This window comes from Heloderma suspectum, chromosome 2, assembly GCF_057233095.1.
Source record: "Heloderma suspectum isolate Gila_16-S chromosome 2, 16-S_ref, whole genome shotgun sequence".
NCBI lineage: Eukaryota > Metazoa > Chordata > Lepidosauria > Squamata > Helodermatidae > Heloderma > Heloderma suspectum.
Genome location: NC_139459.1, coordinates 102,291,291 through 102,319,191, shown reverse-complemented (window position 1 = coordinate 102,319,191; position 27,901 = coordinate 102,291,291). Strand labels below are relative to the sequence as shown.

Genomic DNA, 27,901 nt, shown 5'->3' with positions numbered 1-27,901 from the left:
AGTCAGACTTGCTCATGGACAGGCTACTTAAGAAACAGAAATGCAATCCTAACTCATAGCATTATTGGTCAGCCCTTCCTCTTACCCTGCCTGCTCTTGCCTTCCCTGACCTCGAGCCATTGGGAAAGAAGGCAGCGGCATGGTCGGGATACTAGAAATCAGACCCATCTGTGCTTGGTACCTGAGAGGCTATAGTGCTGGTAGCTACAGCTCAGCCTTCCCGAGCCTGGCCCCCTCCACGTGTGTTGTACTACAAGTCCCATCAGCCAACACAACCATGACAATGGCTATGCTGGCTGGGGATAGTGGGAGGGCACCCAAGCCATCTGGAGGGCACCAGGTTGAAGGGGCTGCTGTAGCTGCAGGTGTGGCTTGAACCACTGGGGCAGGAAGTTAGAGCTCCCACGGGGCTGGCTAAGTGGAGATATGGGGCAGGATCCCTGGAGATATGGGGCAGGATCCCTGGAGATATGGGGCAGGATCCCTGGAGATATGGGGCAGGATCCCTGGAGATATGGGGCAGGATCCCTGGAGATATGGGGCAGGATCCCTGGAGATATGGGGCAGGATCCCTGGAGATATGGGGCAGGATCCCTGGAGATATGGGGCAGGATCTTGGCCCCGCAACGTAAGGAAGTTATTACAGCCTTTGAAGTGTAACTACAGCAACAGGAATAGAGGAATAGAATTGTTTGAGGGTATCTGACTTCTGCAAGCAAGATTTATATAGACTGGATTTAAGTGTTATTTTTACTTTTAAAATATATTATTTTCTACAACAAAATGGTGCTTACTCCCATGTAAATGTGTTTAGAATCAGGGCTAAACCCCATTTTGTAATAAAACTCCTGTTTTATTCCTGTAGTCATGTTGGTGCCATAAGTGCATTTAAAATACAAAACTCAACGTGCTCAGGGCTTGTTTCTTTTCTTTCTATCAGGGCTGGCAAGCAGGGTTTTTTGCTCTAATATAACTGGCATGTAGAAGAATTTGTAAAGCATGGAATGGCAGAGTTGAGGGGAAGGAAATGTTATTTGTGTGCTTCACAACTAAATTAAATCATATGACCATCTAAAAAAGGGCCCCCATCAGACCCTGACATCCAGGGTCTAAAATTACCTAGCTGCACTACTGAAAGGCAGGTAAACACTCTGAAAGAAGTTGTTTCAATGGACTCCAACATTACATTAGTCACTTGTGTTAAAATGATTAAGAAAGTTGGGTGGGGGAAAGCAAAAGTACTTTTACCCCCAGCCTTCCCCAACCTGGTGTCCTCCAGAAGTGTTGGACTACAACTCCCATAACCCCAGCCAGCAAAGCTGTTTAGGGGATAATGGGGGTTGTAGTCCAGCACCTCTTGAGGGTGCCAGTTGGGGAAGGCTGCCATAGCCTGATGATACTTGAGCACGGGGCCTCAAAGAAGACACTTGGCACTTGCATAGGGACACTCCCAAGTGTGTGTCTCAGAATTCAGATGTGTGGGAAGAGCTCCTTGTTAAATAAGACACTGTTTCCCTGTTTTGAGATAATGAAGAGAGTCATGCTGCCACCTGGCTACTCCCCTTCTGTGAAGTGACCTGCCAGAAACTGATGGGGAACCACCGTAGTATGAAAACCTCGGTGCATGTGCTGTGTCTTGTTCAGGAGTGTACTGTACTGAAAGGGCATCGTCCTTTCAGAAACCCTGTGTGGGCACGTCCCTATGTAGCAAAAGTGATCCTGCAGGGCTGTTCTTAATGTTATGGCTTCAGCTGGAGTGTAGAATTTAGCATGAGTAGACTTATATGTTAGGATGAGAACATTGTGGTGTTTGGAAGAAAGCTGGTGTTCTTACAGTAATAATCTGACGTTAAACGAGGGGGGGAATAACTAAGATAATAACTGATTTCCTTTTCTGGAAGAAACATCACTTTGTTTTTAGGAGGAAAAGATATAGGGTGTGTGTGGATTAGACAACCTGAATAAGATGGCCACTAAAAATACCATTTTATTGCCTTATTGCGTTTGTTATTGTACTGCGTGTCCTTCGGTTCTACAGTCATCCAAGTTTGAAACATAGACATTGCTTTGGTAGGAAAAAATGTCTATTGTGAAAAGGGAGGCAGAGCAAATGTAGTTACAGTGACCATTGTTTTCCTTCCTCAGGATGACTCAAGCTGAGATCAAGAGTGAGTGTGTGGTTGTGGCTGAAATGGTTTGAAAATGAGTTTTTGGTTTTTTACTTTTTAAAAAATCTGAGCACTAAGACCAAATGATTCGGTGGAAACCCCAGCACCCTCAGCCTCCAAATCAGTCATACTGGCTGGGGCTGATGGGAGTTGTAGTCGAAAAGATCTGGTGAGTACGAGGTTGAGGAAAGCTGTCATAGATGGTTGAAACAGCAACTTGTTTAAAATTATTTTTAGATGTATGTTGTCTCTCTGTGTGCTATGTTTTTATGTAGATTATCTACACTTTGCATAATGTATTTTTAATTGTTGTAAACTGCCCAAAGTGCTTTGGCTGGGAAGCAATATAGAAATGTAATCAGTGATAATAGTAGTGCCTCTGTAACTAACTAAAACGAAAACATAGCTCTGACAAGCAGGGTGGGGTGAATTGTCTCTTCCCTACTTGCTAGGCAACTTAACTTCTCTTGTCTTTATTTTCAAACATGAGGGTAGGCTGTAGTCAGAAATGAGATGGTGTGACCTAAGGATACTATGCAAAAACAGGGAAAACCCTAAATGCAGCAGTTCTAAAAGCTCTGTTTACTTCATACACTATTGAAAAGAGCCAGGTGCTTCACAGTCATTGTGGAGCCTTTCCACTCATGGAACAGGACAGCAGGGCTGGCTGAGGAATGCTGGGCATTGTAGGACTTTTTTTTTTCCTGTCACATGCCAGTAAGGTAATGCTCAAGATCTTGCAAGGTAGACTCCAGCAATTCATGGAACGAGAATTGCCAGATGTACAAGCTGGGTTTAGAAAAGGCAGAGGAACTAGAGACCAAATTGCCAATATCCGCTGGATAATGGAGAAAGCCAGGGAGTTTCAGAAAAACATCTATTTCTGTTTTATTGACTATTCTAAAGGCTTTGACTGTGTGGATCATAACAAATTGTGGCAAGTTCTTGAAGGTATGGGGATACCAAGTCGTCTTGTCTGCCTCCTGAGGAATCTGTATAACGACCAAGTAGCAACGGTAAGAACAGACCACGGAACAATGAACTGATTTAAGATTGGGAAACGAGTACGGCAGGGTTGTATACTCTCACCCTACTTATTCAACCTGTACGCAGAACACATCATGCGACGTGCTGGGCTTGATGAAGCCAAGGCTGGAGTTAAAATCGCTGGAAGAAACATTAACCATCTCAGATATGCAGATGATACCACTTTGATGGCTGAAAGCGAGGAGGAGCTGAGGAACGTCATGACGAAGGTGAAAGAAGAAAGTGCAAAAGCTGGGTTGCAGTTAAACCTAAAAAAAACCAAGATTATGGCAACCAGCTTGATTGATAACTGGGAAATAGAGGGAGAAAACGTGGAGGCAGTGACAGACTTTGTCTTTCTAGGCGCAAAGATTACTGCAGACGCTGACTACAGCCAGGAAATCAGAAGACGTTTACTTCTTGGGAGGACAGCAATGACAAATCTTGATAAAATGGTTAAGAGCAGAGACATCACACTGACAACAAAGGTCCGCATAGTTAAAGCAATGGTATTCCCTGTAGTAACCTATGGCTGCGAGAGCTGGACCATAAGGAAGCCTGAGCGAAGGAAGATAGATGCTTTCGAACTGTGGTGCTGGAGGAAAATTCTGAGAGTGCCTTGGACTGCAAGAAGATCAAACCAGTCCATACTCCAGGAAATCAAGCCAGACTGCTCACTTGAGGGAAGGATATTAAAGGCAAAACTGAAGTACTTTGGCCACATAATGAGAAGACAGGACACCCTGGAGAAGATGCTGATGCTAGGGAAAGTGGAAGGCAAAAGGAAGAGGGGCAGACCAAGGGAAAGATGTATGGATGATATTCTGGAGGTGATGGACTCGACCTTGGGGGAGCTGGGGGTGGCAATGGCCGACAGGAAGCTCTGGCATGGGCTGGTCCATGAAGTCACGAAGAGTTGGAAGCGATTGAACGAATAAACAACAACAACAACAAACATGTGTAGGATTGCGCCCTTAAGGCACTACCTAGCTGGAAGCAAGTTGCCCCACTGAAGTCAGCAGTAGAATTTATTTCTGCGAAGATTACGCATACGATTGCAGCCTAGGCCACTTTTTCTCGTTTGCAGCATCAGGAAATCGAATTTAAAAACCACAGTGGTTAGAATGTACGTTGTTCGACACTTTCCTTCGCCTTTGTCCCACTTATTGTTCCTGCCCTGAAATTCCATGTAGCCCTTTCCTTGGCCCGTTGATGGCCGGTATCTCTTTTGCGCAGCAGGCTTCGCTACTTTGCCAGACTTCCTCCAGCCTCCCCCCCCTCCTCCTCCTCCTCCTCCCCGAAACGGGTCTCGCGGGGGGAGGACGCCTTGTTAGAGCCGACGCCACTGAGTGGCTGGTGCAATTCCTCCCTCGCGTCACGTGAGGCGCAAAGCGAACAATTAGTTCCCTGCTGGCGTCCGCCTCTCAACTTCCAAGAGGGAAGAAGCGATGTTGCAATGGGAGCCGCACAGGCTTCCACCGGGAACGAACCAATTGGACCCGAAGGGGGGAGGGAGCAGGTCTGTACGAACCTCCCGTCACCCATCTTCTCTCCCTGCTGCGCTGTCTTGCTTTTTTCTCTTCGCATCTCCCCGGCTGCCTTTCATTCGTTTCTTCGGATTGCCAAACTCTTGAAATGCATGATGTGCATGAGATGCATGGGGTAATGTGGAGCCTCCCTCTCCCTTGCCTTGAAATGGTAGCGGCGTATTAGAGTGTGGCTTTGGAGTCGGTTGCGCTGGGGCAAAAGAAGCAGCTGGATCCGCTCTTGCATGGTAGCTTGTGGGGAGAACCGGTTTGGGGAGGATGGGGAAGAGCTGCGAGGAAGTGGCGCGGGAGCTTTTGGGAAGCCTGCGCTGTAGGGACGCGTCTTCCTGACTTTGAGGTGGTAAAGAGGAGTTCAAGAGTAGCGGGTAGCCAGCTTTCTCCCCCCCTCGCCCCCCAGCGCTGGTAAGAATCGAGGGCAGGGGGAAGGAGACCTTTGAAGTTCTTTTTTCCAGCCCTTCCCCTCAAGGGGCGGCCTCCGAGATGCCGGTGAGAGGAGGCGATCGCTTGCTGAGTTCTGGCCCAGTGCTCTCATCTTGGTTTGGGGTAAGTAATTTCTGAGCAGCCTTTCTCTGTCCCCCAGCCCGAGTTCCTTCTCCATCTCCCGCCACCCTAACCGCCCAGAGAGTTCAGGGCAGCCTTTAGTCAGGATGTAAGTGTTTGAAACCATGGAGATCGGGGGCAGTTTGAAACAGAGCTGGGGCTCCCTTGACTAGGGTGTGTGTATATACGTCTCTAGTGTACGGTGTATGTATTTTTGGTTAATGAAAATTACCAACGCTGTTATTTGGATGATACAGATGACTCTACTTTTATGACTTTCCCTATACGATGAAGGGCGCTGTTGCTCTGATAGTCTTAGGAGTATTATAATACTTTGGAGAGGGGTTCAGGAAATAGTTTTTATGACTTATTATGTTTGTGATGCCAGACTGTACAGACCTGTGTGAATCATATTTGCAGGTATTGCAAGTATCTCCCCCCTCCCCCAGCCTTTATATATCTATCACATTAGCATCTGACCCTTTTCCGAGGGGTCAGGATGGCATATATTGGGTTATCCGAGTTTACTCCCTTCACAGTGAGGTATGCTAGGTTAAGAGAGAGACCCTGTGATCTTAATTGCTGAGGGGGCATTTGAATCCCAGTGTCAATTCTGCAACATACCACACACTGAATCATATTGAAATGTGTGTGTGTGGGGGGGGTATTCATGGTTGTAGGAGAGTTTTTCTAGCATCATTGAGATGCTTCCAGTATGCTTAGCATAGAACAGACTTCCCCAACCAGGTGCCCTGCAGATTTTTTGGACTTCAACTCCCATCAGCCCCAACCAGTATGGCCAGTGACAGTCTTCTAGCAATACAAAACCTCTAGGGGGTACCAGGTAGGGGGCGGCTGGCATAGAATAATAGTACAATACTATTCTAGTTCAACTAGAATAAAGCAGCAAATTTGATTTGCTTTGTTCAGGAGCAGCAGACCAGTATTTTATGTTCCACTACAGGTGGTTAAATTAGAATATGTTAGTGCCAGTTACTACAATAACACTGTTCTTGCTTTGTATACATTTCAGCTTTCAGAAGAAATGTCATGGCTGTACTTCTTGCATTTCATGGTGTTTTTTGCCTCACTACAATTTATTTCCCAGTACTCATGTCTGTATCTGCCAACTGAGGAGAACAGTTCATGAATCTGAGGAAGTGGAGTCTAGTCTGTGAAAACCTATGCCACAGTTAAGGGCTCGATCCTGTGGGGATAGTCGGCTGCCAACGATCCGATGCAGCGCAGGTGGAGCACAGAAGGGAACCTCTCCTCCACGCTGTGGCTGCCCTGCATTCCCGCACCCCTGGGAACGCCCCCTTTTTGCCCGCTCCATGCTGCGCTTACAAGCGTGGAGGTGGGGACAAACTGAGCTGCCTTTGAGGCAGCAGGGGATGGGCGTGGAATGAGGTTTCTGGGAACAGAAAAATCCTATGCCTGTCTAGACACAGTCTAGCGGCCTTAGGATTGCGCCCTTAGGCTGTTAGCTTTAAGGTGCTAGAAGACTCTCCCTTAGGTTCTCAGTATAATCTGAAAAGCTGCTGGATATTCACTTAAAATCTGGGGGGTGGTACAATGCTTCTTCATTGCAGAGGCTGTGATTTCTTTGACTTCATGTACTTTTTATTGTAAGCATCAGGTTTTGGTATAAGACATAATTTCTGATTTGAGAGTTGGCAATTGTTTTGCATGCGCTCGTCAAATCTTTATACACTTCATTTATTAAAAGGCACACTATAAAATAAGTTCTTTGCTCTTTCATTTATACAGTTTTATAATCTTCCCACCTCATACACACATGCATATTAACGAGGCTGTAAATTATGTACATTTTGATCATTGCCTAGTTCTAAACACAGTTTCACTGTGAAGAGTGCTTTATAATTCTATCCAGATATCCTTTTTACTATGAAACCAAGACAGTGTGCTATCAACACACCTGAGGCCATCCAGCAATTCCCATGATTCATATCCTTGTTGAACACAATGGCTGGATTCATACAATACAACAACCCATGGTTCAGCAACAACCCACACTCAACCTTGAGTGTGGGTTTTTGTGTTGTGTGAACCAGGTCACTCTTTTTATGGCTCCAATTGTATACAAGCTTACTTTCAGAAAGAATCACTGGGTGTTCTCCTGGGTTAATTCTCAGTTACTGGGGGAAATCCTCCAAGTATCTGTTGAAAGATCTCCTTGGAAAGTACAATCTGGCTTTGAAGCCGATGATTAAAGATCAGAAGTCCTGCTGATATTTTTTTATAATAGATGTTATAGATTTACTATAACTAGGAAGTTAGTATGTTAACAAGAGGTAGACATTTTAGCCAGGATCCACCTACTGTTGCTGCTTGTGGTTTCAGTAGCGTAAAGCTTGAATACTTTAATGTATTCTGATTATCTAGTTTGTACATGCAAAAATTCAGGCGAGATGCAGTAATGTCATAAAAATACAGAGACAGGTTGCAGCACAACTGTATAAAGCAGGCTTCCTCAACCTGATACCCTCCAGGTGTTTTATACTGCAACTGCTATCAGCCTCAGCCAGCATGACAAGTGGTCAGGGATGATGGGAGTTGTTGTTCAAAACATCTGGAGGGCACCAGATTGGGGAAGGCTTGTATAAGGCAAGAGTATCAAACAGACACGATAGTACCAAATAATCAGACCAAATATGCATGAGACCATTTGATTATTTTTTGTACAGGATAGTCAGCCTCCTACTTTTTTGCGGTATTTGCTTCCTTTGTCCTTAGGTATGGACAGTAAAAAAAATACAGATTAAAAACCCTGTACTTAGATTAATTGAGAGCTTTTGGCACCGTCACTTTTTTAGTATTGTATAGTCCTTTAAAAGACATTACAGGCTCTTTGAGATTGCTGCTTGCTAATGCCTTCTAGAAAGTAGCTGTCGGAAATGACATGTGTATCTGTTTCTTTTTTGTTTAAATGATGTAGTTTACTGTTCTGAGTGGGTTGTATTTGTATATACCATCTCTTGTTAAAATGTTGATCCATGAAAATATGGGACCATTTTAGCTTTTCATGTGATTGTGATGGATACAACACAGGCCATTTGCTGCTGCTGACTTTCTAGACATCTCAATGCTGTGACAAACATATTCTTTGGTGACCCAGCTTTCTTCCAGAAGGCTTTAGCTGTGCTCAGATTACACACTGTTCACTTTTCTAATGCTGACTCAGTATTTATCTTCTGATTTGTGTGAAATTGTTTGTTCTGTCTGGTATCCAAGATTTTTCTGTCAAAAAAAGAAAATTTGTAAGGGTGTGCGCGCACATATTTATTTAGAGAGACCACTTTTGTGCCAATATAGCCCCTTATAATTTTTAAAAACAGCTTTCTTGTTTGTGCACTGATCTTTGTTACCCCAGAAAGCCTGTGTCATGTATGTTGGGGCCCAGAGGCATTTTGGGGCAATAAAGATGGCGGCAGCTGCTGCCATGTTTTTTTAGAGGCAGTATAACTGCATTGTTTTACTTTTGCAAAGGACAGGCAAATGTCTAGTGCAGAGCACCCTTCTTCCTCCTGCTGCTTTTTTCCTGCTTTCTGTAGCTCAAAATGCATTTAAGCTGTGTTGTACTTTTCCAGCAACTGGTGTTGAGCAGGGGCTGTGCTTGCCAACAGTACTCCGATTCCAAGCACAAGGCAGGGTCACCCACTGTCAGACATGCTGAACCTAGTCTTTTGACATCAGTAGTCACAAGATGATCTGGAAAACGTTATTTAATGCACCATGTCAGAAGGGAAATGGATAAGATATTATAATCTGACAGCAGAAGTGAACATCTAGCTACTCTTCACCCTTCCTCTGCTTCCCTAATAATACAATGTTTGCCATTATTTTCATACTCTGCATGCTAAAAAAAGCATTTGGCTAAGGGCAACACTTGAAAACTTCGCTTTCCATCTGTTGAAGTGGACACATGGTCACAGCTTGTTTCCCACATCTCAGTCCTTTTGCTGTGCTCCATACCGCTGGTATATTGTTAGCTAACAGTGAACTGGAGCAAGAACTGGGACTTGAGATGCTTTTTTTTTCTTTCTTTCCCTGAGATGGCTGCATTTCAGGGGAGGGTATGTGTATGTTAATGAAGTCGGATACAGTAAAAGAACTGGAGAAATCAAATCAGATTTTACGTATTGCTTGACTCGAAGGTGTTCATGACAATATCAAGGAAAGGTGAAAAGAAGAAGAAGCTTACAGTGCTGTAAAAGCATTGTAAGCATAATGTAGCAAAGTGGGAAATAGAACGCTGCCTTATACAGACTGGGTTCAGATGAGCTGTGGCATCTGCGGGTGCCAAATTTCATGTGCAACCCCTGCTTGGGGGTTGTCATGCCGTGTGAACCCAGCGAGTGTCAGTTATGCAGAGGTTAAATAAATAAATAACCCTCGCATAAATAATCCACGCATAACTCTAAAACAGACCATGGGTTATGTGAGGATTGTTTAACCCTCGCATAACCCATGCTTGCCGGGTTTATGCAAGATGACAACACCCGAGTGGGGTTTGCATATTCAAAATGGTAGCCGCACGTGCCCTGTGTGCACCACCCATGGTGGATTGTTGTGTGATGCAAACAGCCCCCTGATTCAGACCACTGGTTCATCTAACCCAGTAGTGTCATCACTGACTAGCAGCAGCGGCTGTCCAGGATTTCAGGCAGGATTCCTTCCTAGCCCTACCTGGAGATTCAGGAGATTGAGTCTGGGACCTTCTGCATGCAGAGTCCATGCTCTACCACTGAACTGCAGCTTCTCCCCATACCCAGTTCAGGTAGCACAGTCTTTGCTCATGGTTTAAATGGAAACCTGGGCAAATAGGCAGGCAACACATGTAAAATACTTGCCTCCCTAGCAATGTTAGTAGCAACTTAAGAGAACCGCACGTAGATATTACCTAGTAGCCAGCTTGCGATATCCCTGGGACTCTGAGCCTTGCCAACTGGTTCTGAAGGGAGGAGGCTGTGGCTTGCCAGTTGGAAGAATACCGAACTTGCAAAGAGAACATTGAAATGAGTTGCCAAGGGGCTGGTATGTGATGCAGGCACAGGCTTCTTCTACAGAAGTAGGGCAAGGTCTGAGAGATTCAGATGGACACTTTGCTTTCCTGGGTTATTATTACAATAAGGCCAAGGGAGAGATAAGTACTGGTGAAAAAAGAAAACAGTTAAATGGGGCCTTGGAGCAGATCAATGGCAGCTTTGTTTCCTGACTAATGAAATCTAGCAGTTCCAGTTTTTTTTTTTTTTTTTTTAAAGGCTTTTGCAAATGTATCAAGCAAGTTAGGCCTGTGTCAATGGGCATCCCTCCCTTCTCTGCTCAGATCTCTCATTCTCTTGCCCAGACCTAACAATTACAGTGCAAACTGTTTACAATGGATTATACAATAGACAAAGAGGTCAGTGTCTGAAAAATCTTCAGAATTAAGCAAAATGTTTTTTTGTGGTTGTTGCCCTAATTCATGGGTTAATATAGTTCCAACCATTATTTTAATTTTATCTGGTATTGTTGGGGAATATGCCTATAACTCAGGTTTATACTGTTTAGCCCCCCCGCCCCCAACATATGGCTTCAGGTTTAAATTATATCTATTACTGAAGAGATTTCAGTAATATGAGTTAATCAGATTATGTGGGTTCAGATTGTGTATCAGTGTAAATATTGAGAATGTTGAGAGAGCTAGTGTGGTATAGTTGTTAGAGTGTTGGATTGGATCTCAGGAAATCTGGGTTCTAGTCCCCACTTGGCCATGAAACTCACTGGATGACTTCGGGCCAGTCACTGACTCAGCCTAACCTGCCTCACAGGGGAGAGGAAGAGGACCACGTAAGCTGCCTTGGTCCTTGCAAGAGGAAAAAAGGTGGGATATAAATGTCATAGTAGTAATAATAATAATTGTTGTTGTTGTTCAGTCATTCAGTCATGTCCGACTCTTCGTGACCCCATGGACCATAGCACGCCAGGCCTTCCTGTCCTGCGCTCTCTCCCAGAGCGTGCTCAAGTTCATATTCATTGCATCGGTGATACTGTCTAGCCATCTCATCCTCTGCCATCCCCTTCTCCTTTTGCCTTCAGTTTTTCCCAGCATCAGGGTCTTTTCCAGAGAGTTTTCTCTTAGCATTAGGTGGCCAAAATATTTGAGCTTCAGCTTCAGTATCTGTCCTTCCAATGAGCACTCAGGGTTGATTTCCTTTAGGATGGACTGATTTGACCTCCTTGCAGTCCAGGGGACTCGTAAGAGTCTTCTCCAGCACCACAGTTCGAAAGCATCAATTCTTTGGCGCTCAGCCTTCCTTATAGTCCAGCTCTCACAGCCATACATTACTACTGGGAAAACCATAGCTTTCATTAGACGGACCTTTGTCGGCAAGGTGATGTCTCTGCTTCTTACTATGCTGTCTAGGTTTGCCATAGCTTTCCTCCCAAGGAGCAAGCGTCTTTTAATTTCATGGCTACAGTCACCGTCTGCAGTGATCTTGGAGCCCAAGAAAATAAAATCTGTCACAGCTTCCATTTCTTCCCCTTCTATATGCCAGGAAGTGATGACACTTGGAAGAAACTGATTATCTAGACCCATTTCAGTCGGGCTTCAGGCCTGGGCATGGGACAGAAACGGCCTTGGTAGATGATATGAGGAGGGCTCTGGATAGGGGTGAATGCTCCTTCCTTGTTCTCCTCGACCTCTCAGCGGCTTTCGATACCGTTGACCACGGTATCCTCCTGGACCGCCTGGAGGGGTTGGGCATTGGGGACACCATATTGCGGTGGTTCCGGTCCTTCCTCTCTGGTAGGTACCAGAGGGTAGCACTGGGAGAGGAGGTTTCGGACCCGTGGCCACTTACTTGTGGGGTGCCACAGGGGTCCATCCTCTCCCCGATGCTATTTAACATCTATGTGAAGCCGCTGGGGGCTATCATCAGGAGGTTTGGGGCGCAGTGTCATCAATATGCGGATGACACGCAGCTCTACCTCTCGTTCAAATCTTCACCAAGGTTAGCCGTAGAATCCCTGTCCAAATGTCTGGAGACGGTGAGTGGCTGGATGGGGAGGAATAGGCTGAAGCTGAACCCTGACAAGACCGAGGTACTTTTGGTGGGAGACAAGAGGAGGCTGGGGGATGTTGACCTGGTGTTGAATGGGGTACGGCTACCCTTGAAAGACCAGGTCTGCAGCCTGGGGGTCATTTTGGACTCCCAGCTGTCCCTGGAGGCTCAGGTGTCAGCTGTGAGCCGGACAGCGCTGTATCAACTCCATCTGATATGGCGGCTGCGCCCCTTCCTTCCCGACCATCTGCTCCCATCGGTAGTACATGCCCTGGTCTCCTCTCGTTTAGACTACTGTAATGCGCTCTACGTGGGGTTACCCTTGAAGTCGGTTCGGAAACTGCAACTGGTACAGAACGCGGCGGCTCGCCTGATTAAAGGCAGCCGCCGGCGAGATCACATCACTCCAGTGCTGAAGGAGTTGCACTGGTTACCAGTTGTTTTCCGGACCAAATTCAAGGTGTTGTTTTTGACCTTTAAAACCCTATATGGTTCCGGCCCAGCCTATCTTAAGGAGCGCCTCCAGCAGCACCAGACAGGCCGCTTAACAAGGTCAGCCTCGGATGGCCTTCTCTCTGTCCCATCAGCCAGGACAGCTAGACACAATCAAAGGCTTTAGCATAGTCAATGAAGCAGAAATAGACGTTTTTCTGGAATTCTCTTGCTTTCTCCATGATCCAGCGAATGTTGGCGATTTGATCTCTAGTTCCTCTGCCTCTTCGAAACCCAGCTTGGACTTCCGGTAGTTCTTGGTTCGCATACTGCTGAAGCCTAGCTTGTAGGATTTTGAGCATCACCTTGCTGGCATGTGAAATGAGTGCAATTGTGTGGTAGTTTGAACACTCTTTGGCGTTGGGGAATAATAATGATTACGGAGCAATAATACTTTCTATCCATTTGAGGAGAAAATCTCTAAACTGACAAAGTGTAATCTTATTATCCAGGGAGATACATTTTGGCTATGAGTAACATGGCCATACTTGTGTGGTGATTTATTATTCTTTAATAAATCTAGGACAATAGATTTGGGGATATGTGAAAGTGGGTTGGAATTAATATGGATGCCATTGAAAAGCAAGTGAAAATTTACAGTAGTACCATTGTGTTGAACTTTGTTGCAGTATGACTGGAGGATTAAATGTAAATAATGCCCTGACTGGATTATATCCCAGTAATGAGTTGTCCTTAAAAATGATTCAGAATTTATTCACTGTACTAGAGGGAGAGAGAGCTTTTGGAAAGAACTGGTTTCTGCAGTATTGGATTGCAGAAAAATATATGGAAAGCTAACTCTGTACTACTTTAGACCTTGTGTTTTCATAGATTGTACTATTAATACCTGTTGGAATTGTGTTGTGACCAAGCACCACTAGTTGCAACTCTTATAGTGTTTCAGGGAGAGTTTCTTTGGATTCTCCTATCAACAGAGGTTAGAGAATGACACCATATACTCAACAAAGGGCCACTGTTGTTAAATGGTTGCTAGTATTGCGTGCCCACGGTCATATAATTCTGTGTTTGTTTTACTATAAAATATATCTAGACCTGTACGTTTTGGGATGCCTTATGTTATAAGAGAGGCTCTTTATTTTCAACCCATGTTTAGCCATGATTGAATATTGCCCAAAGATCTCTGTTTACAGCCAATCGAGGAGTAGTGATTCAGTTTAGTTTAACAATATAGCTTGACCACAGGTACACAAAAACAGTTTACTTTTTGGTATTGTTATAATTCAGATAGTGGAAACTGTTGTTATATGCAGGCGGCGTGGTCTTCCTTTCATTTGCACAAACTCGGTCAAGGCGTTTACTGTAGAACTTTGAATCAATATGCCAAGGGAGCACTGATTGCCAGTTACAGTAGCAAAAATTTTGACTTGCCACAAATGGCTACCTGATGGCCATGTCATCAAACAAGTTCTTGGTTGTAAGTATTTAGGAGGCACACCTACAGAGGCAAACTCTCATCAGCCTTAGTCAGCATAGCCAGTAGTGAGGGATCATGGGAGCTGTAGGCCAAAACATCTGGAGGGCCACAAGTTGCCCACCCCTGATCTAGCCTAAGCAAAGCTTAAAGCCTTGACAGTTCACAAGCTGCTGTTACTTTTGCCAAGAGTAAAAGAGGAAATGTTATTTTCTCTCTCAAAGCATTCTGATTAAAAGTCCTACCCCAGTTGTCACAGAAGGCTGCAATTTGGTGATCAATGACTTTTATAATTATTATTATTGGGTAAAAATGTGCAGGTTTTATTTCTTTTTATTGCAGTGGTTCCTTTCTGAAATGTTAAATATTTATTTCCTGTTGGGGGAGATACAACAATAATTTGTATTATTGGTATAATGACAAAAATGTTCTTGAGGGCTACAAGAAATATTGTACATGCAAGATCTAATAGGCTACAAGCTTGGTCGCAAGTCTGACTGTATTATTTTAAAAATACCACTGGATACCACTTTGGAGGGAGTCTTCCTCTTTATTTCAGACAATAGTAAATTCATATTTAACCTGCCTTGATACTTTTAACATAAAATTCAGCTTTCCCCAATCGGTGACCTCCAAATGTTGTTAAACATGAACTTCCATCAGCCCCAGCTAGCATAGCCAATGGTCATGGATAATGGGAGTTATAGTCCAAATCTGGAGAGCTACGGGTTTCCCACCCTTGGTCTAAAGCTTCTATTGTGGGTGTTGATACTCTTGCACAACAGAAATGTTAAATGACTGGCTTTATGCAAACATCTAAGGATAATCCCTGAGTAATTTACAGTATTTTAAATTGTTACCTTTATTTGATAATACTAAAAGTGCAATCCTGTGCATGTCTACTCAGAGGTAAGCCCAACTGAGTTCAGTAGGATTTACCCTGGGTAAGTGTGCATAGGATTACAGCCTAACAACGCAATTTTTGCATGCTTACTCATGTATACCCATTTGTGTTCAGTGGTGCTTACTCCCAGGTAAGTGGGCATAGGATTGTAGCCTTAGAGAGCAATCATATGATCCCAGGGACCATAGGATTGTTCTGAGTCCCTCTCCTGAGGTTATAGACACTTCTAAAATCTTGGGAGGGGGACTCTGAGTTCCGATCCCCCTCCCCCATCCACTTGTAGCTGCCCTGGAAAGAACCACACCAGCTGCTTCCCGAGGTCATAAATGTGGCCTTGGAAGGAAAGAGAAGGGGGTGTTATTGTGGGTAAGGAGGGGAGAGGCCAAGATATGAGAAAACCTATGGCTTCTCCAGCCCCCACCAGCACACCTTCTCTAGACAGGCTCAAAGCATTTAAGAACATTTAAAATGAGGACGGAGAGGCAAAAATCACCTCCATCGCTCCTCCCCCCATGCTGGCAGCAGCCTGGCAGGGGCATTAGATACCTGGAAGCCTCCAAGATCGGCTTCCTTCTATGTCACAAAATGTCAAAGAAATGCCACTCTGGCCTTAATTGCTGGTCTTAACCTTTAAAGCCCTAAAAATCTTAGGTCAGACTCTTTGAAGGATTGTCTTCAACCATATAATTCTGCCTGTACAGTGAGAACTATGTCAGGGATCCTTCCAGAGTGCTACCATTAAGATATGCTAGTTTGGCGTACACAAGAGATGGGGCCTGCTGGCCTCAACACTGCAGAACACCCATCCTATTGATGAGTGCCTAGCCGCTTCTGTACAGGCATTTAGGTGAACAATAAAGACCTTTCTGTATAAAGCTGCCTTCACTGAATTCATAACTGATGTTCGTTTGTTAATTAAGTGTCTATACCACCCAATAGTTGAAATTCTCTGGGCAGTTCACAACAATTAATATGCTCAAAGCAGCTTTGTGGCGTATTTTGTATGCTTGCTACTCTGGCTGCTGTATCTTGTATCTGATCGTGCTCAAGTATGTACAGGTTTTGTGAGGGCGTAGCCCTGAAAAGTGGCTAAAAATACTTGAAAGCTTTTGGCTTTTATAAGCTTTCCTGCCTATCCATTGTATACAGACTGTAGTGAATCTGGTAAAAAAAAAAAAAGGAAATTGGGAATTGACATGAACAGAGTTAATATCCTGTGTGTGTGTGTGAGAGAGAGAGAGGGGTGGGAGAGAGGAACTCATTAACTGCACCCCACTGCAGTCACCTTTTCCCCCCTATGTCTTGTGCAAGAGGTCATCAAATAGTCGCTTAATACCACCCTCTAGTGGAAAACTAGTTTATAGATCTGCTGCTGCTTAACAATAGACAGCTCTGTAGCAGCTGCGGCAAATCACTTTAATTTGCACTGGCCATTGGCTTTGTTCCAAATCCTCCCTAGCTACAGATATGAGTGATACAACATCAAATTAAAGGGTTCCTCTCTGTGTCATAAATTAACAATTCTGTTCACTTTGGACTTTCGGTACATTTCTGTAAGTGCACAAGCTGCTTAAATTAAAGAGGCATTCAGATCCCATTATGAAAAATGAGTAAGTAATGAAACTGAAACTTGAGGGCAGAAGAAAACTGAGCAGTGAAAATGCAGCAGTGAATAATACATCAAGAGTTCTTCAATTGATCCAGAAAAATAGTAAGCGTACATGGGGGAGGGAGAGAAACATTAAGGGATGTATGTGTGGTCATTGGATATCCAATAGTTAATATCAACTTGTTGCTGCAAAGAAGAGACAGATAGGCTGAGAAGGTGAATTGGGTTCAGAAACTTGCCCTCTCCTACTTAGATAACTTGGCTTACTTTACATACTTTTGTTATTAAGAATGTGTCTAAAGAATACAATGCCAAGGCATAGATGTTATTTTGAAGTCTAAGTTATTGGCACCTGTACCTCTACATACAAGTTTAAATGGTTGAAGGCTAGAATTCTTTGCTTTGCATGCAGAGTGACCCACTTTAAATCCTTGGCATTTCAAGGTAGGGCTGGAAATTTTCCTGCTTGAAACCCTGGAGAGCCGCTGCCAGTTAGTGGAGACAGTACTGGGCTAGATGAACCCATGATCTGACTCAGTATAAGGCAGCTTCCTGTGTTTCTCTTAAATTGTAAGTTACCACATGTTGCATAATTAAGGCTGCAATCCTGTGCATATGAAACTGGGAGTCAGTGCCACTGAACACAGTGGAACTTCTGAGTAAACATGCATAGGATTTTGCTGTAAGTGATATAGAGGCATGTGTGGGCTGGCCCAAGTAGTAGCTTTTTTCAGTTTTGTGATTACCAGTTGAATAATTTTTTCTCTCCCACCCCCATTTTGAGATCCTTTTTAGTAATGCTGTTCTGATGCACAGTGTTTTCCCATTCAAGTAAGTGTGTGTGTGTGTGTGTGAGAAAGAGAGAGAGAGAGAGAGAGAGAGAGAATATACCTTTTGATTAGAATGCTTTCTGAGTACAGTTTGCAAACCTGCATTCTGTCTTATGTTACTTCTTTTTAGCCTAGGATATGGGGCACAAGGGGTTTAGTAGAGTCTAAGGGGTCCCCCATGAGTTGCCCACAGGCACCATGGTGCCTGCTGTTACCTCCAATGCAAATGGGTCCCCAATGTGGTCCGTGGGCGCCGAATTGTTTAAAAATTAAATTATTTTTTCAATTAAATAAATAAATACACACACACACACGGATTTGTATGAAATGCATACAACTTTCTAGCAATTAAACATGGAGTTTAACAAAAGTGGAGCAAATATCCAAATAAGAATCCATTTGAAGGTGGTGGCTATATGCCACCCATTCAAATATTGATAGTGTCATAAGGGCCTCAATCCATTGCATTATAGGCGGTGAGATCCATGAAGCATCTGTGTAATAACTGTAATAATTATCTGTGTAATAGCCTCCTCCCCCAAAGAAGCAACTAATGGACATTGCCAAAAGATATGTTTAAAAGACGCATTAGCTGTATTGCACCACTAGCAATTAGCTGGATTAGACAATCCCTTATTAAAGAGACATTGCAGTGTCCAAGTTTTTGCTGAAGAAGACATAGCCTAAGAGCCATAGATGTGACAGGTAGATGCCAAAGCTGCAATCCACTGATGAGGCATTTTGTGGTGGTGCTCACAGCATGGTCTGAAATTCCAAATGGGCCCAAAAAGATTGGGCACCCCTGGTCTAACCTGTACACCAGGAAAACCCAAATTTTGCATGAAGAACAAATTATGAAACCATTATTATTATTAATTACATTTCTATACCGCCCAATAGCCGGAGCTCTCTGGGCACTTTACAAAGATTAAAAACATTAAAAATACAATATACAGAGATTAAAAACCATTTAGATAAAAAAACACATGAACAGACAATATACACAAAAGAAACATATATTTAAAACAACTTCAAACAAACAGTCTCAAAAACAAACAACCATAACCATAAGACATTCCAGGATTGATTAAACACTTATCGTATATTGCGGAATGCTTGGGAGAAGAGAAAGGTCTTAACCTGGTGCCGAAAAGATAACAATGTTAGCGCCAGGCAGGCCTCGTCGGGGAGATCATTCCATAATTTGGGGGCCACCACCGAAAAGGCCCTCTCCCTTGGCGCCATCTTCCGAGCTTCCCTCCGTGTAGGCAGCCTTAGATGTTGAGCGTAGTATACAGGTAGGTTCGTGTTGGGAGAGGTGCTCCATCAGGTATTGTGGTCCCAAGCCATGTAAGGCTTTATAGGTTAAAACCAGCACCTTGAATCTGGCTCGGAAACATACAGGCAGCCAGTGCAAGCAGGCCAGAGTTGGTCTTATAGAAGAACCACCCACCAACAGCATCTCAGTTTTGTCTGGATTGAGTTTCAGTTTATTAGCCCTCATCCAGTCCATTGTCATAGCTAGGCACCAATTTAGCACATCCACAGCCTCACCTGAAGAAGATGAAAAGGAGAAATAGAGCTGCGTGTCATCAGCATACTGACGACAATGCGCCCCAAAACTCCAGATGACTGCAGTCAGTGGTTTCATGTAGATGTTAAATAGCATGGGGGATAGAACTGACCCCTATGGCACTCCATACTGGAGAATCCACAGGGCTGAGCAGTAGTCCCCAAGCACCACCTTCTGGAGCTGACCATCCAAGTAGGAGCGAAACCACTGCAATGCAGTGCCTCCCACTCCCAGCTCAGACAATCATCCTAGAAGGATACCATGGTCAATGGTATCAAAAGCCACTGAGAGATCAAGGAGAATCAACAAGGTCACACTCCCCATCTCTCTCCTAACATAGGTCATCATACAGGGCGACCAAGGCTGTTTCCGTGCCAAACCCCGGCCTGAACCCTGACTGAAATGAATCTAGATGATCGGTCTCATCCAAGAGTGTCTGGAGCTGGTTGGCAACCACCCGCTCAAGAACCTTGCTCAGGAAAGGAACATTTGCCACTGGCCTAAAATTATTAAGATTTTCTGGGTCCACGGAGAGTTTCTTTAGGAGTGGTCTCACTACCGCCTCTTTGAGGTGGCCCAGGACTACCCCCTCTTGCAAAGAGGCATTAATCACCTCCCTGGCCCCGCCAGCTGTTCCTTTCCTGCCAGTTTTTATCAGCCAAGAGGGGCAAGGATCCATTACAGAAATGGTTGCATGAACCTGGCCAAGCACCTTGTCAATGTCCTCGAGCTGTACCAACTGAAACTTATCCAGGAGAACAGGACAAGGCTGTGCTCTGGATACCTCACCAGATTCACCTACTATAACACTGGAGTCTAAGTCCCGGCAGATGCAAGAGATTTTATCCTGGAAGTGCCTAGCAAATGCATTACAGCGGGCCTCAGGGGGATCTCCAGTGTCCTTAGGGCCGGCATAATAGCCCCCGGACAACTCTGAAAAGCTCCGCTGGGCGGCAGACAGAAGATTCAATAGAGGCAGCAAGATGATTTTTTTGCTGCCCTCTCTGCCCCTGAAAATACTTTACCATGGATACATACCAGCATTCGACTGCATCCACTAGGGGTTCTTCTCCATCTGTACCCAAGCCGTCTCCTATTTTGTTTCATCTCTCTCATCTCTGGGGTATACCATGGAGCAGTTCGAGCTCTACTCAGGAGAGGGCGCTCACGAGCAATCATGTCAACTGCCCAGGTCATAGAATCATAGAATAGTAGGGTTGGAAGGGGCCTACAAGGCCATCGAGTCCAACCCCCTGCTCAATGCAGGAATCCAGGTCAGAGCATCCCTGACAGATGGCTGTCCAGCCGTATCTTGAAGGCCACCAGTGTGGGAGAGCCCACCACCTCCCTAGGTAATTGGTTCCATTGTCATATTGCTCTAACAGTCAGGACGTTTTTCCTGATGTTCAGCTAGAATCTGGCTTCCTGTAACTTGAGCCCATGATTCCGTGTCCTGAACTCTGGAATGATCGAGAAGAGATGCTGGCCTTCCTCTCTGTGACAACCTTTCAAGTACTTGAAGAGCGCTATCATATCTCCCCTCAGTCTTCTCTTCTCAAGGCTAATCATGCCCAGTTCTTTCAGTCTCTCTTAGGGCTTTGTTTCCGGTCCCCTGATCATCTTTGTTGCCCTCCTCTGAACCCTCTCCAGCTTGTCTGCATCTTTCTTAAAGTGTGGTGCCCAGAACTGGACACAGTACTCCAGATGAGGCCTAACCAGTGCTGAGTAGAGGGGAACTAGTACTTCCCGGGATTTGGAAGCTATGCTTCTATTAATGCAGCCCAAAATAGCATTTGCCTTTTTTGCAGCCATATCACATTGTTGGCTCATATTCAGCTTGTGATCAACAACAGTTCCAAGATCCTTCTCGCTTGTAGTGTTGTTGAGCCACGTATCCCCCATCTTGTAAGTGTGCATTTGGTTTCTTTTTCCTAGGTGCAGAACTTGGCATTTATCCCTATTGAATTTCATTCTGTTGTTTTCTGCCCAGCGCTCCAGTCTATCAAGATCACTTTGAATTTTGTTTCTGTCTCCCAAAGTATTAGCTATCCCGCCCAGTTTTGTGTCATCTGCAAATCTGATCAGCATTCCCTGCACCTCCTCCTCCAAGTCCTTAATACAAATGTTGAAGAGCACTGGGCCCAGGACTGAGCCCTGCGGTACCCCGCTTGTTACCTCTCCCCAGTTTGAGAAGGTCCCATTGATAAGCACTCTTTGAGTCCGATTCTGTAGCCAACTGTGGATCCACCGGATCATTGTTTCATCTAGCCCACTTTGAGCTAGTTTGCTCATCAGGACATCATGGGGCACTTTGTCGAAAGCTTTGCTGAAGTCGAGGTATATGATGTCTACAGCATTCCCACAGTCCACAAGGGAGGTGGCTTGATCAAAAACTGAGATCAGATTCGTCTGGCAGGACTTGTTTTTGACAAATCCATGTTGGCTTTGAGTAATCACTGCATTGTTTTCAAGGTGCTTACAGACTGATTGCTTTATCATCTGCTCCAGAATTTTCCCAGGGATTGATGTCAGATTGACTGGTCTGTAGTTCCCAGGTTCCTCCTTTTTACCCTTGTTGAAGATAAGGACAACATTAGCCCTCCTCCAGTCATCTGGCACTTCCCCCGTCCTCCATGATTTCTCAAAGAGAATAGACAGCGCTTCTGAGAGTTCTTCTGCCAGTTCCTTTATTACTCTAGGATGCAGTTCATCTGGCCTTGGAGATATGAACTCATTCAAAGTCATTAGGTCTTCCTTGACCATATGCCTATCGATCTCAAGCTGCAATCCTGCCCCTTCAGCCTGTACTTTGCCTTTGCCAGGGGGGGTCATAGACCCTCTTTTGGGAGAAGACTGAGCCAAAGTAGGAATTGAGCACCTCTGCCTTTGTCATTTGTTATCTTTTTGCCATCCGTATTTAATAGCTGAACCACCATTTCTTTCCTCTGTCTTTCACTATGCACGTAGCTGAAGAAAGCCTTTTTGTTGCTTTTAGCATCCCTTGCTAACCTCAGCTCGTTCTCAGCTTTAGCCTTCCTGACGCCATCCCTGCAATTTTGTGCTACCTGCCTGTACTCTTCCTTTGTTGCTTGGCCTTCCTTCCACTTCCTATATGTGTCCTTTTTTTGTTTTCAGGTCATCTCTAAGCTTTTTGTGAAGCCACAAAAAGCTTAGAGATTTTTGTTGTCTTCCACCTTTTCTTCTTGTTGGAATTGTTTGTAATTTTGCCTTGAGAATTTCCTTTTTTAAAAGCTCCCACCCATCTTGGACTCCTTTTCTCGTTAGAGTCACTTGCCATGGGACTTTCCTGATCATTGTTCTGATTTTATGAAAATCAGCTTTCCTAAAATCCAGGGTACGCGTTTGACTACACTCGGCTTTTGCTTCCCTTAGAACCAAGAACTCAAGTATAACATGGTTGCTTTCCCTCAGAGTTCCTGTAACTGCTACTTGATCCACTAAGTCATCTCTGTTGGTTAGGATCAAGTCAAGGATAGCCGATCCTCTAGTTCCTTCCTCTACTTTCTGTAGGAGGAAGTTATCTGCCACACAAGTCAGGAATTTCCTGGAGGGGCCATGTTTTGCAGAATTTGTCTCCCAACAAATATCGGGGAAATTGAAGTCCCCCATTACTACTACATCATGCGTCCTTAAAACATTGGCTATTTGCTTTTCAAAAGTTTCATCCTCATCTTCTCCTTGATTGGGTGGCCGGTAGTAGACTCCCATGACCAGGTTCCTTTTATTCTTTGCTCCATTTATTTTGATCCAGATGCTCTCGATGGGGCTACCAAGCTCCTCCTCCTGTAGTTCTGTGCAGAGATATATATTTTTCACATACAGTGCAACCCCACCTCCCTTTCTGTTCCTCCAGTTCTTTTTGAACAAGTTATATCCTTCAATTGCTATATTCCAGTCATGAGAGTCATCCCACCAAGTCTCAGTTATACCTATCAAGTCATAATTTCCCTCTTGTATTAAGTGTTCAAGTTCGTTCTGTTTGTTTCCCATACTCTGGGCATTAGTATATAGACATCGAAGACCATGTGCTTCGTAGTGTGGCTTTCTTCCTACATGTGTCTGAAGACTACTATTGGGTGCTATTAGACCTGTTCTCTTTGTTGCAGTGCATGAGCCTTCGTCCATTGTTACCCCCAACTTTACATCTCTCTTCCCATAGGATTCAGTTTAAAGCCCTCCTGGTGAAGTTCTTCATGCTGTGGCCAAACACATTCTTCCCTTCCTTTGTGAGGTGCAACCCATCCCTTGCCAACAGTCCTTCTTCCAGGAAGTATAGCCCGTGGTCCCAGAATCCAAATCTCTCTCGTCGGCACCACCTTCATAGCCAGTCATTCACCCGGAGTATTTTTCGTTCCCTTGCTATCCCTCTTCTAACTACTGGAAGGATGGATGAGAAAACTATCTGGGCCCCAAAGTTCTTGAGTTTCCTTCCCAAAGCTTCAAAGTTTGACATGATTTCTTCGTAGCTCCACTTGGTGGTATCATTTGTTCCCACACGGATGAGAAGAAAGGGATACCTGTCAGTGGGCTTTATGAGTGCAGGCAACCTTTCAGTCACGTCTCTAATCCGTCCTCCCGGGAGACAACATACCTGGCAAGTCCACGGGTCTTCGTGACATACTTGGGTCTTGATCCCACACAGCAAGGAGTCTCCCACTACTACTACTCTTCTCTTCTTCTTGTTGTAAGCCTGGGTTTCATCGCCTCTGCTTGACTGACCTGTCATGACCATGACTGGTGCAAAGTCCTCCACCTTCAGACCACCATCCCCATGTCCAGCTGCGAAAACCAAGTCTAGCTACATGAGTCATGCCTTGCAACATAAATGTTATATTTCATGATGCAATCTGGCTCCAGTGTTTAGGTTGCAGGTACATGGAATGCTATTAGCTAGTGCAGTGCCGAAAATTTCTCCCACATTTTTTATGACCATTCTCATTCAATTTGATAGAAGAAAAATTGCTTTCAAAAAGAAATTCAGTGGTGAAGACATGTCGGAAAAATTCTCATGGGTTAGGATTGGGTTTCTTGGGCTTACCTTACTTAGGAGTTGGCTGAGGAGTGAGCCCAAGTGTCCTGTTCTTCATCGTGCAATCATCTCTCTGGCAGCCTGTAGCCTCCTCAGCTTCCTACACTTCAATTAAAGCCCAGGGGAAGACATCATGAGGTAATTCTTCCCATAGGGCTTTTTCAGTTAAGGACATGCAGGCAGCCCGGGAGGCTAGCTGTGATTAGGTAAACTCAAAAACACCACAGAAATAAATTATAAAACATCCTGAATGAGGCAGATCAATGGAAGCCTCTTTCATAGGGGGAGAAAACTTTCATGAAACTGGAGGACAGATTTTGGCAGAGCACTGACTCCACTTCATCCCTGGAGCTAGCCACAACAATGCTCCCACTTGCACTGCAGTGGATGCAAACTGGAGGCCAGCCTGGCAAGACAGTTGATGCTGTTGCAGCACGAAAACCGCCAAAACCCTTACCAAAAAAGTAAGAAGCCGTGCTACAAGCCCTTCCAATGGGGAGCCCTACCTGGGAGAAACTGTAGATAATTTATCCTCCCCCTGGAGAAATTTGGTGAAATTGTCTCCCAAATTTCTCTGCCCACAAAAGGTGGAGAATTTCAAGAGGCAATTTGCACACAGCTCTACTATTAGCTTCCGTTATAATAGAGTGCTGCCATTAGCCTGCCTTTATGAAAAAATGGATGAGTAAGCTAGGCCACCTTATTTGTCCTCCATTGAGTTGATTACACCTGTCCTGTATGAGAGATGGGAGCTGGCTGACAGGTCCTTGACAGTTGTTGTTTGTTATTGCTGTGAGCCTGCTGTCTTGAGCATTTAACTATTCATGTGGTGGTTAGCTTTTTATATGAGTAGTGTAATATCAGAAGAGAGCACTCACAGAATATGACAGGTGAGTTTCTGTGAGAAAGATGTTCAGAAGCTGGAAAATCCCCCTGACAGAAATTGGTTTGCAATCTTCTGCAAGTTCCTTCCAGTGATATGGAGCTTGCATGAGTAAGCCATGTGCATGACTCATTAAATGCACACAGGAACTAGTTTGGATAATGTATGACTCTGCTTTCTGTCTCGCTCCTCCACTTTACATTCGCAATATAAAGCTATCTTCTGCTGGTATTTATCTAAAACCATAGAATAGTAGGGTTGGAAAGCACCTATAAGACCATCGAGTCCAGCCCCCTGCTCAATGCAGGAATCTAAGTCAAAGCATCCCTGACAGATGGCTGTTCAGCTTCATCTTGAATGCCTCCAGTGTGGGAGACATCAAATGACATCAAACTGGAAGCTGTGAGTGGGTACTTTAAAGCTACTTGAAGGACATTTATTTTGGTAGTTAGTACCCAAAGAAGCTGTAGAACTTGGGGGGCAGGGAACAGTTAAAGACACTTAGTGCTCTTTTTCACCTTAGCTCACTGCAGACAGTACATTCCACAAACCCTGAGTCACCAAGCTTAGCTCAGCCCCCCTTCAGCTTGGTGCCCTGGGTTTGCCCACCCCTAAGTCTGGTGCCGCTTTCAGTATTCCTGGTGTTTTGTTGTACATGCCTGTGGGATGCTCCTCTCCATGCGAACCCTGAGGGGGTGTTGCAAAAAGGCAATGCCTTCGTTACTGCTTTGAAAGCCAGGAGGTGGCATCGCTGAGTTTTGCTCCTCTCTGTCGAGTGGTAGGGATGTACGAAAGGCACTTACCTTTCCGCGGATTATGTTGATGGTGGGGGGGGAGGCGTTCCGTCCCTTCCCCCGGAATCCTTGATGGGGGGGGTGATCCATTCCTCCCCCCCAGAATCCTCCACGGCCGGCTGTGCTCCGCGGCAGCTCTGCAGAGCAGCCGGCCAGGCTCAGCCAGGCCAGAGCCGTCCGCAGCCGGATTTCCGGCCGTGGAGGGCTCTGGGGAAAACAAAAACAAAAAAAACCTGCATACGCAAATGGCGGCGGCTACGGCCGCTGCCATTTGTGTTCCTTCTTTTTGGCCATCTTAATCTACGTAAATATTTACGTAGACTATGACGGCGAAAATAAAGGGGAACGCAAATAGTGTAGCGGGTGCTATTTGCATCCCTTTTTGATTCACCGTTTTAGCCTATGTAAATATTTACGTAGGCTAAAACAGCGAATCAAAAAGGGACGCAAATAGCGCCCGCTACGCTATTTGCGTTCCCCTTTATTTTTGCCGTCATAGTCTACGTAAATATTTACATAGACTAAGATGGCCAAAAAGAAGGAACACAAATGGCGGCGGCTGTAGCCGCCGCCATTTGCGTACGCAGGTTTTTTGTTTTTTTAAACCCAGCCATGATAGGCTACGTAAATCTTTACGTAGCCTATCACATCGTTGTTGTTGTTTTTTTACAAGACTGCAAATGGCGGCGGTGGCGGCAGCCGGTCGGAAGACCAGCCGCTGCCGGAGCCGCCACCGCCCAGAAGATCCGCCCCAGGTAAGTCTCGTCCCGGGGGGGATCCGCGGAGGGGTGGGGGGGTGGCAGGCCATTCCGCCACGGAGTTCAGGGGGCCGAATGCACTGGCATTCGGCCTCACCGAGATCCGTGGCGGAATTCTCTGACATCCCTATTGAGTGGGCACAGCAGCTCTGGCAGCCTGCTGGTAAAAGATTAAGCCTGTTGGTAAAAGATTAATATGCCACAGGGGACTATTTGCCTGTTGCCAGGTAAAAGAGAGGTGATTGCCATCAGCATCACAATGAATGGTAGAAAGTCAGATATGGTGAAACAGGTTACCATGGATGAGCTTAGCATGAGACAAATGAGAGTTCAGTGTGTTTATGAGGTTGGTTAGCTCAGTATAGGGGGAAACAGCAATGCTTTTCTCATCTCCCCCTCCCCCCCAATAGCTTTACTTTTTGTGGAATCCAACCAAATGGCACTGTGGTGTATAGTATATGCTCTAATACACAAGGTTTGTGCCCTAAATATTCCTTACAGATCTTGCTCCCACTTACCTATTATAACTGCAAATTCCCCACATCACTGCGGGTAGGGGGAGGAGCCTATATGTTGATTCTTGCCTAGTGGTGAACATTAGAAGTTATTTACATAGGAATGTAAAATTACTGTACTGGAGTATTTTCTGTTCGGAAAGTGGCATTAATTTAGGAAGTAAGTGTGTTCTCATTTGGGTTTGTATATGTTACTATGTGAAATGATGGTAGGATTGGTTGAGTATGTAGGCCACTATTGTATTAGAATTACATAACAATGAGTGTTAGAAACTGATGAAAAGACTGGGATGTTCAGAGTCCCTTAACAGATTATAGCCTGCCACAGTGAAGACAACTGAAGCTCTGCAGCGAATGTGGTTGCATGCTGTGAAAAAGTTGAGGATTTTAAAATGGCATGTGAGTTCATTTTTGGAAATATATATTATTAGATTTTCTCATTCCTTCATCCATACCAAGATATAATATTTAAAATGATTAATAAGGTCTTATTCTCGTATAGAAATATGAATATACAATAATTGTTTTAGACTAAAATAGTTTGCAATTAAGGGGCTCCCTGATTTTTAGGCATGTCAGGTGTTTGTGGCGAGCCTGTTTTCCAAGTTCAAGTACTACTAGTACATGAATCATCAAATTAGTATTCTAATTAGAACTAATTAGCATGAAATCCGTGCAGAATTCTGCTTGAGAAAATTGTTTAATAAAAT

The 27,901-nt window shown here is 44.7% G+C and overlaps 1 protein-coding gene across 7 annotated transcripts in view; it reads left to right on the top strand.

Moving 5' to 3' along the window:
* Positions 1-27,901, top strand: part of TJP2 (tight junction protein 2) — a 102,477-nt gene that overhangs the window by 32,228 nt on the left and 42,348 nt on the right. The window contains exons 1-2 of one of the 7 annotated variants that reach the window (XM_084834336.1): positions 4,621-4,713; positions 5,194-5,284. The exons of 4 other annotated variants lie outside the window; for them this stretch is intronic. In XM_084834336.1, coding sequence (XP_084690462.1) covers positions 4,643-4,713; positions 5,194-5,284 — 162 coding nt within the window. In that variant the 5' untranslated portion in view covers positions 4,621-4,642. Of the gene's footprint in view, positions 1-2,137; positions 2,338-4,620; positions 4,714-5,193; positions 5,285-27,901 lie in introns of those variants that run through there. 2 more of the 7 variants (XM_084834343.1, XM_084834337.1) reach the window with 2 other exon arrangements.